Source organism: Diceros bicornis, chromosome 18 (genome assembly GCF_020826845.1).
Source record: "Diceros bicornis minor isolate mBicDic1 chromosome 18, mDicBic1.mat.cur, whole genome shotgun sequence".
Classification (NCBI taxonomy): Eukaryota; Metazoa; Chordata; class Mammalia; order Perissodactyla; family Rhinocerotidae; genus Diceros; species Diceros bicornis.
In genome coordinates, this window is record NC_080757.1 from 19,758,562 (window position 1) to 19,768,492 (window position 9,931).

Consider the following 9,931-nt stretch of genomic DNA (forward strand, 5'->3'; position numbering starts at 1 on the left):
ATCTAACAGGCTTCCAGGTGCTGCTCATGCTACTGGCCTGAGGACTACACGTTGAGCCGCACCCTGGTTCCCGAGGCCCTAGATTCTTGACGGAGTTCAGGATGTGTCGGCATCATATGGACCTAGAGCCGGGCCCCCTGCACCGCCCAGTGGCTGGCAGAACCCCACACACTGAGCCATTTTCCCCACCACACCCCAACCACTGAGGCCCAAGGCTAGCAGACCCATAGCAGAACCCCACGAACAGGACTCCATTCTAAGTCAGCTTCTCCAGACCCCACCTGCCACCTCCTCCTGCTGAGACACAGGGTTCTGACGAGCTGGCCCTGCCATCTAACGCCCCTGTAGGCTCAGGCCCAGCCCTTGGCCCATCTCGGGAACATGGGGCTGTTTCCTGGGTTCTCCTCTGTTCCCAAGCTTCCTGCGTCAGAGATTCCCACCCAAGAGGCCTGAGCCCGGCCTGCCTTCTCCCACACCCTGGTGGCGTTTGTAGTGGACCCACTGGGAGCAGGGGTGGATGTAGGGATTCCCCCCCAATCAAAACGAGCCCACACTCTCTCCTCCCGCCCCCCTCAGCCAGGATCCCCCCAATTCCAGAGACTCCAAAATGTCTCCAAACACGTTAAAATAGCCACAATCATCCCGGACACGTGTGCCGACAAGCATTTTTCTTTCTTTCTCTGAATGACACCGGGAAAGGGAGAGCCCCCTGCTGAGACAGTTCCCATCAGTTGGTGGAAACCAGCAGGGTGTCCTCAGGGCAGCTTTTCTGGAGCGAGGTTGCAGGTGCGGGAGAGGCAGAAGGTAGGAGAATGGGGAGGGACCGAGGACACCGCCTCCCCCGTGGAGGACACAGCTGGTGGCCTGGGACTGAGGTGGAGCTGAGTGGGGCGGGAATGTCGTTGAGGGGCAGATGGGGTGTAGGCTTGGGCTGGGTGCTTGGGACGGCCCAGGACCTCCCTTTCTGCCGAGGGGACTGACCACAGGGCTGTAGCCTGCACGGACCACCCCTTTCCTCGGATGGTAGGACTTGGACAGCTGGAGCCCCAGGTCCTGCCCCGACCGAGGAAGGCAGTCCCAGCCAGCTGCCCTCGCCACTCCAGGCTGGCTGCAGCCTCAGCAGGGCCAGACAAGGACGTGGTCTCCCCAACAGAGATCCTCGGCAGGCTGGGAGGGGCTGGGGCAGGGACAGGGAAGGTGGAGGTGATAAGCAGATCCGGACAGCAACATGCCCCAGCCCTCGTCCCCTGGGCAGGGATCCCGCCTATGTCTGCACTTGGCTCAGCTGGATGTCGCCCCCCACCTCCAGGTTGTTGATGGCGGGCAGGTCCCTCAGGCGGTGGTAGTAATGACACAGGTGCCCACCATCCACGGTCACCCTGAGGCAGTGGCTTTCGCACGTGATCCACACCTGGACAGAGAGACCACCTATTTGCACTCGGCTTGGAAAGTCCTCAACCCTAAATGCAGGCTTGTGTCTCCCTCCCTCCTTCCTGCCTTCCTCAAACAATAACCAAGCAGGTCCCACACCTGCCTTCTAGTCACTCTGAAGGATTCGTTCTTCACTAAAAGCCGTGTGCTCTCCTACCTGTACTTTTGCATATTCTGTTCCCACCGCCCGGGATGCCCTTCCTCCTCTGCTCCCCACTCTGCACACCTCGCCCACAGGGATAACTGTGCTCATCCTACTGGATTCTCCCCCCTCCCTCCAGGAAGGCGAGCCTTCCCTCCCTTCCCCACTTCCTGACGCCCTCCTAGTCCAGTCAGGTGCCTCCTCAGGCCATGGCCCCCACCCCCATCCTCATTCTCCAGCTGGACCCTGAGCCTCCAGGGGCAGGAATGCTGGCTTCTGCCATCCACGTCCCTAGTACCCGGCACACAGGAGCGCTCCGCGCCTGCACTCCTGCAGCAGCAGCCTCCTAACTTGTCTTTTTCTCCCCAAACATTCTCCAGGAGGCTGTCAGAGCACGTCTGTGAAAATGTCATCACCCCATCGCACTAGCTGACCCTCGCACACTTACTGCACACCAGACCCTGTCCTCAGCATGTCATAAACATGATTGCACGTCATTCTTACATCTCTATGAGATGATGTTATTATTTGCCCCTTTGTAGATGAGGAAACTGAGGCACAGAGCAGTGGTCAATTGCCTCAAGTACCACAGCTATCTATATATCACAGTATATGGCACTCTGGCTTGACACACACCAACACACTGTATTAAAATCCAAACTCCTTTCCATGGCCCTCAAGGCCCTATATCAGTCATTTTCCACCCTGGGTGAAGCGTATCAGGGTGTATTTAAAGATATGGAGGCCCAGGCTCACCCCCTCATTGGCCTGGGGCGGGCAGAGGCATCGACTTTTCTTCTTTAATTTCCCCAGGGGGATTTGACTGCGTAGTCAAGGCTGACAACACCTGATCTGTGTGAGCCGGGCCTCAGCTGTGCCACCCACCCCTCTCTGTCCCACTCTCTCCGGGGAAGCCCCTGACCCCCCAGTTCCAGGACGGGCCATGCCCATGACTCTCTGCCTTTGCAAAAACAGCTGCTCCCTCCACTGTCCCCCTGAATATACCCCGCAGATCTCTGGGAGGCGGGCTGCTTCTACCATTGAGGTCTCAGCTGCACGGTGGCCTCTTCGGAGAGCTGTCCCGTGGAAGGCAGCGCGGCCCCTGCCCACATGCTCACTCCGTCCGCTTATTCTGTTTGGCCTTCTGCAGAGAACCTGCTATCATCTGCAAGGACCTGTCCAAGCATCTGTGTCCTTGTTCCTCTCCCACCTGAACTGTCAACTCCCTGGGCGCAGGACCTCGTCTGTCCGTTTAGTGGCTGTCCTCCCGCTCCTGGGGCACTTCCTACACAAAGTGGGCCCTGATAGAACAGCTGAGAAATGATTGTTGACTGAATGAGTGAGTGAATGAGTGAGTGAGTGAGTGGATGAGGAATGACCCTCATTCTTGGGTTCCATCTGGCGCTGATCGGCTATGTGACCTCAGGCGAGTAACCTGCATTGTGAGTCTGTTTCCTCACCTGTAAACAGCAGAGCCCCCACCTGCCGTGTGTGGGACGGAAATAGTACCATAATAACAACAATGGGTTGAACACTTTCTCTTCTTCTGGCCCCAGCCCTCACCCAGAGGCATCAGCTCCCATCTCGATCCAGGTGCCCCCAGCGCACACACCCCCTGCTCCGTTGGCCCCATGAGAGCCCCTCTGAGGGGCAGCTTACCGAGAAGCTCTGGCCCTGGGTGAAGGGCATTTTTCCTGACAGGCTTCGCTCCTCAGCCCCCCAAGAGCCGTTGATCTGCGTGTTGCGGACCACGGCGTTCTCATCGAAACGAATGTTCAGGTGGAAGGCGATGTCATTCCCAGAGTGCAGGTTGATGTAGAACCTGGGGGTGGGCAGCTCACATGGACCTCCTCTGCCCACTGAGCTTGGGTCCCTGGCCCTCCCCAGCCTGCCCAGAGCCAGGGGGATGGCCAGAACGACCTTGGGCCGTCTCTCCTCCCCGAGAGCCCTGGCTTACCTCTGAGCACTGGGCAGGACGGTGCCCGACACGGTGATGTTCTTGGAGGGGTACATCCCACCCGGGATGTTGGTGAAGAAAGGCAGTGGCTGTCGGGAGGAGAGGGCCAGGTCAGCCCCAGCAGACAGAGCAGCCACTGCTGCAGAGGGCACTTTGTGCCAATTTCCATGATTCTGGACTGTCAAATGAGTTTGACAACCATGCCTGTGAGTCACACGTTTCCAAGAAAGAACTCCATGGTATCTTTACTTGGTTCAGTAAATGCCACATGAAAACTTCCCGGCGTCCCTCAAATGAATGGGCTTAAACTGTCATGAAAAGACCTTTGGCCAAACACGACAAAACACTGGGCTGAGAGGGGGAGGCTGCATACATGCTCATGGGGAAGGGACCGTTGTAAAGGTGAAACTCCTGTCAATAGTCTCCTCGTTTACTCGGGTGTTTGAGGAACTTCCGCCACTGGAGGATGCCTCACTGTTGTCACTGCCCCTCACCTCCCGCCCTGCCCACCCCAAACCACACCCCCGCCCTCCCTGGAGCACACTCACATAGGCTGGGTTGGGATATGCTGGAGGTGGGACTGCGGGATTCTGTTGAGAAGGGACTAGGAAATTCAGTGTGGGAGTGACACACACACACGCGCCCCACACTTTTGAGACGGGATGCTCTGCTGTGACACAGAGGTCCTGAGGCCTCAGCCCTTGGATTCTCCATCACCTTCCTTCTCATGTCAGCCTTGGTAGGACTTCCTGCCATGTTCCTAGACCCCATCGGGGTCACCTGCCCCTCCACCCACGGCAGCCCCGCTGACTCTAGGTCTCCCGTCTGCTCTGCACTGGCAGGAGGAGGAACAGCAATGATATAACAGGGCTTGTCCTTGGATCCAGGGCCTCCTCCCCTGATGCTGGACCACTGCACTCCCCTCCCAGTGACAGAAGGACCCATTTTGCTGCTGGTCCCTAGGGGACCTGCCTCTGGGGCCACTGGCTGAGTCCAGCCTTCTCCAGACTGTGCTGTCCCTGGGAGAGTTTCACTCCATGTCTCTTGAGCAGAGGGCCCAGCCCCAATGTCCCCATCCCCTTGCTAAACCACTTTCTTCTTGACTCTGGCACCAGAGATCAGTCATCAGTGAAGGGGGAGGCAGTGAGGCTGTGAGCTGACCAGCGCTTCCAGACTTACCGCGTCCATCTGTGGAGGAGTGCTCAGCAACTTGTGGATGATTGTTTGCTTCTGGAAGAAAGAAACCCAGGCTTTAACCAGCTCTCACCAGCGTGAAGACCGCCACGCACACCCAGAGGGCACCACAACACAATTCTCTGATGTGAGTTGATCTTGAGCAGTTAACGAGCCCTATGGCCCCAAGCAGACAGCCAGAATTGGAGGACAGGGCTGTTTCTTCTCTCAAGAGGACGAGGCAGGGGGAAAGCTTTCCTCTGAGAAGAAACACGGCTGCACTCTGGCCTCTGGCACATCTTTCTTCTCAGGGAGTGTCTCCAGCACAGCCTCACTTGGCAGGTGACGTTGAATGTGGGGCCTCGCTCTTCTGGGGCCGCCCACAAATGGCAGAGGACTGAGCCCACAAGTGCGATTCAGGGAGTTTCCCAAATCACCAGGGCCACCCCCCAGCCCCACAGCACCCCCACAGCCAGGCAGAGGGTCAGGGGTCTGCCCCACCCTCCCTATGGGAGAGGCCCGATGCCTGGCGCTGCCTCCTCCCTTCAACCCACAGGAAGAACCAAAAGGAAGAGGTTCCGAAGAGAGAGCAGGGGCTTATAATGGGAGCTGAGGTGGCCGTCCTGATCCCTGGAGACGGAAGGGATGAGAAAGTCAAAATGGTGGTTAAAGTTGGTGCCACACGAGGGTGAGACCACGGCAGAGTTGTGGTCAGAAATGCCACGCCTGACTCCCCCTCGCCTACTTTCGTCCCATCAAGCCTTCCTGAGCTCAAGGCGCCCAGATCTCCCCACCCTCCCAGGTGCACTCTGGTTAGGAAGCGGGCAGTGCCGGGGTTGGAGGAGGGGCGATCCCCACTGGCTCCTCCAGAGGGAGAGGAGGACGAGTCTGAGGTAGACCCGCCAGCTTCCCTTAGCTCCCATTGCTTCCAGGCCACATTTCACCCAGAAGGTGAAGACTAGCCTTTACTGAGAGCCAATTGCGTGCCGGGCTCGGCCTTCAGCGCTTTACGAGGGAGAAATTAGCTCCTGTTTGACTAGCGAGGCATCCAGACTCAGAAAGGTTAAGCAACACGCCCAAAGTCGCCCAGGTAGCAAGCGATAAATCCCATATGGTGGCCAGTTCTGTCTGGTTGTGCCCCCCACACCCTGTCCTGCCCAGGCCAGGGCCCGAGTCCGGCTGCCCTGCAGGGCTCCCTGGAGCTCCACAGTCCTGCCGTCAGCGGGGCAGGAGGCGGGTGCCCGAGCGGGACTGTGATGGGCCCCAGGAAGGCTGGGTGGAGAGACACGCCTTCTCCCACCCCCAGCGCTTGAGGAGCCAAAGTCGGGGCCAGATCCTGCTCCCCTTCGTGTCCTGGACCCTGTCTCTCCCAGCAAACGGATCTTCTGGCCCTGACCGGTTTCCTCTTCTACTGGCTGTGCGAACCACATTCCACATTCACTTACCTGGTCCCTCCTGTGTGCCCGGTACTGTGCAGAGTGCTGGGGACACACAACTGAACAAGCCACAGTCCCAGCCCACAAGGCTCAGGGGAGGAGGGAAGTTGTGGGTGGAGTGATGGGGACAGATAGGTAAGCACAGTTACACTGGGACGTGGTGACTGGCACGGAAAAGTGATGTACAAAGTCCAATGTGAGGGGGCAGGCTCTGTGGTGCAGCGGTTAAGTGCGCGTGCTCTGCTCCGGCAGCCCGAGGGTTCGCAGGTTCGGATCCCGGCCCCACACCGACGCACCGCTTGTCAAGCCGTGCTGTGGTGGCGTCTCAGATAAAGTAGAGGAAGATGGGCACGGATGTTAGCTCAGGGCCAATCTTGCTCAGCAAAAAAAGAGGAGGATTGGCATGGGTGTTAGCTCAGGGCCGATCTTCCTCACAAAATAAAAAATTGTCCAATGGGACACGGTAGGCCTGGTCGGGAGGGATCCAGTGGTCCGCCAGGCAGGGAAGATGCCCCTGAGGAGAGACATTTAGGCAGAGCATTGAGGGGCCATTAGGCGTTGGATGGGAGTGAGGTGGCAAAGGGTGCTTTCAGCACCGGGACAGCGGATGCAAAAGCCTGGTGGCCTCAGATGCCTTGACAGAGCAGTGGAGGCTGCGTGAGCTTCATCGGGGAGGGCTGAGGCCGGGAGATGTGCTGGGGCAAGACTGGGGAGGATGCTGCACGTCCTGCTTGGGAGTTTGGCTTTCTTTAGAAGGATGTGGGGCCTTCAGGATTTTTAAGCAGGGAGAGCACGCAAGCAGATTGGCTTACAGGAAGGTCACTGCCGCAGTGGGTGGGTGAGATGGGAGTGGGGAACTGGACCAGGGTCCTCGTGGTGAGGGGTCAGGTGGCCTAGACCAAGGCAGTGGCTTCGGGCGGGAGAGGTGGTGCTCTGGAGAGAGATGAAAGGGGGGAGGGAAGAACCAAAGATGACTCCCAGGTCCCAGCTCTGGGTGCCTGGTGGAGGGAGACAGGGAATCTTTGGTGGGGCCTGTAGGACATCCACACTCAATCTCTGCTTGGCTCTAGTTGTCGGCTTTTTAATTCTTATGGTTGTTTGTTTATCGCAGTAGGTTTGTCTGTCTGATCCTAGCTCACCTGGGGTGTTATTTAAATATGCCTCAAACTGTTCATAGGGAACAGAGGAGAGGCGACCTCGGGTTGCACATGGAGGGGACGGAACATCCACCTTGGCACCAGGAAGCTCAGACACAGATATACGCATTCCCCCACCCTCGCTGCCCCCCATAACAGACCCTGGATAAAGGCTGCAACAATGTTGCCAAAAAACAAATCTTCTCAAGGAGCTTAATGGATCAATGACTACAGAAGAGGAACAGAATTAACTGGAACTTTAAAGACCCAGGAGGCCAAAAAACACCCTGGAGACTTATCTAGTTCGTATTTCCTGGGTAAAAGAAGCAACAGTTGCCCCTGTAGGTGCAGGCAAAGGTATGTAAGGAGACTGCAGCCATCAGTAACACCCTTACCAGGAAATGATCCTGTTATCGCTATTATGGCCTTGCTCGGCCAGATCTCAAAGTGTGTGACTATTTAAGGCTAGTCACCATGGCTGTTGGGGCTGAGGGGACAAGCAGTGGGAGGGACGAGAGGAGTGCTCCTGCTCACCTGGAAATGGGAGCTCTGCACCAGGACGCTGAACTCAAAGGGACTCCCCCTCTGTAAGGACAGTGGCGTCTTCCTCTCCTCTGGCCCCCAGCGTCCTTTCTGCTTCGTGTTGCAGACCACACACACCACCTCTTCAAACCGTGGGTTGAAGTGAAGGAATGTCATTGTCACTACGGCGAATCTGAAAGTTCACAGCAAACCTAGGCGAAGGAAATCAGATAGTCAACTGTAGCCTGGCTGATGCCAATGGCAGGACCGGGAGGGCCTCGCCTTTGACTGGCGAATGTCCGGGAATTTGCCTGCGACCCGCGAACCTCAGTCTGTCGCCATCCTTTCTGTTCCCCTAATTAACACTTAGTGTCTTTTGGTGCAGTTATTGCATTTTGCCCTTACAGTGTGATTTTCTAAGAATAAGTAGAAAATGGGTAAAGAAAAGTGTTGACGCTAGCGACAAGAAGCGTAGGTCTTGGAAAGTAATTACAAATTTGTGTCAAAGATGGATGTTGGGTAACGTGCCTAGAAGAGCCTTCAGCACCCGGTGGACACTGGTTGGAGGCTGGCCCATGTCTGCTCAATAGAGAAAGAGGAGAACAAATTTAAAGAACATGTGAAATTGATGGGAATGTAGCTACAAAGACAGAGTCTAAAAGGGGGGACGAAACCAAAACATGAATAAAATAAAATAAAAGGGGTGGCATAGAATAAAGATGAGGTCTCCAGGCACGAAGGTTTTCATCATATAACATGTGATTGCAAGTTTAAATTGCCGCTCTAACCGAATGAGGATTCCGAAATAGATGAGGGCCGTTACAGGAAATAAAGAAAGTCTCCTTTTGCAAGTCTGGCTCACAGTGTGCAGCGTTCAACCCTGCAACATAATCATCTGCCTCCAGGCTTGCCTGCTTCTCTGCTAGACTTCGAGCTCCCGTCATCCCTATGTCTACTGGGACTCTGTGTTAACTGTGCCCGCACGCTATTGGCAGAGGGCAATGGTGCAATTTAGTGTTGGCAGAGGCCAGGCCCCACTTATCTGGCATCTCCAGGTGCAGGCAGCTGGGAGTGTGTTGGGACAACCAACCTGAGTGGACAGGTGCCAATCTTTGCTAAGGGGCGAGGCTACAGAGAAACCACACTTCCTGGTACCTGGTTCCACGGGACATGGGCCCCATTGACCATTGACAGTGATCTCAAGTCCTTCCTTGAGATCCCCTTGGATGAACCCAGAGAAGGGAATGACCTGCAGAGAGAAGACAGATTCTCCTCTGAAGCCTCCGGAAGGAAACAGCCTTGCTGACACTTTCATTTTTGATTTCTGACCTCGAGAACTGACAGAACAAATTTGTTTTCTTTTAAGCCTGACCAGCGGGTCTGTTGTGGAGTTTGGACCTGGTTGTGTGCATGTGGGTGTGTGTGTGTGTGTGTCTGTGTGAGTGAGTGATCTTAGCAGGAAACAACAGCACTCACTTTTGCTCCGCATGGCACAGGAGGATGGGTTTTTGTGCTGGTTTTATGGCCCCACAGGCCGGGGCTTGCCTCCTGCTCCTTGTGCGAACAGCTCTGCTATTGGGCAAGTCGCTTGAGCTGTTTGCACCCCAGGTTCACCCACGGAGCAGCGACACGACATCCCCAGCCTGGTAGTGTTCTCCGGAGGATTAGGTGTGATGCCACGGGGAAGGCCTTGGCTTACAGGCATTGAAGGTGGCAGGTGTTTGCGTCTGGAGGAATTAGTCTCTGTGCTGGGTTAGAATTGCTCTCTGCTTCTGGCCGGGCCTGGAGCCTGAGAACATTTTCCTTCCCTTCCTATCCAGAAGTCCAGACAGCAGAGCCAGGCCCTACAGGCCACAGGGTGGGCAGCCTCCTTCTGGAGGCCCCATGTCACCAGAGGGCACCCAGCCCCACTGGAAGAGGGAGCTCACCTGCAGGAGGCAGTGCGAGGCTTTTCGCCAGAGGATGCTGCTGCCCCAGATGTCCCGAGGCCCTTCTGGTGGCCGACCTTCCTGTCTGTGTTTCTCGTTATCCTCACAACAACCCAGGCCATGATTAGTGCCACCTCTACAGATGAGGAAACTGAGGCACAGAAAGGTTTGGGAACTTCCCAAAGCCACACAGCAGGTGAGTGACA

The 9,931-nt window shown here is 56.3% G+C and overlaps 1 protein-coding gene across 1 annotated transcript; it reads right to left on the reverse strand.

Moving 5' to 3' along the window:
• Nucleotides 1–657: 657 nt before the first annotated feature.
• LOC131416811 (galectin-5-like) lies at nucleotides 658–7,974 on the reverse strand. Its single transcript, XM_058559475.1, has 6 exons — nucleotides 7,810–7,974; nucleotides 4,710–4,790; nucleotides 4,079–4,120; nucleotides 3,531–3,619; nucleotides 3,233–3,395; nucleotides 658–1,411 (listed from the first exon to the last, which is right to left on the reverse strand). The coding sequence occupies exons 1-6, from the start codon at nucleotides 7,972–7,974 to the stop codon at nucleotides 1,265–1,267; spliced, it is 687 nt and encodes a 228-aa protein (XP_058415458.1). The 3' UTR covers nucleotides 658–1,264.
• Between the last annotated feature and the right edge of the window lie 1,957 nt (nucleotides 7,975–9,931).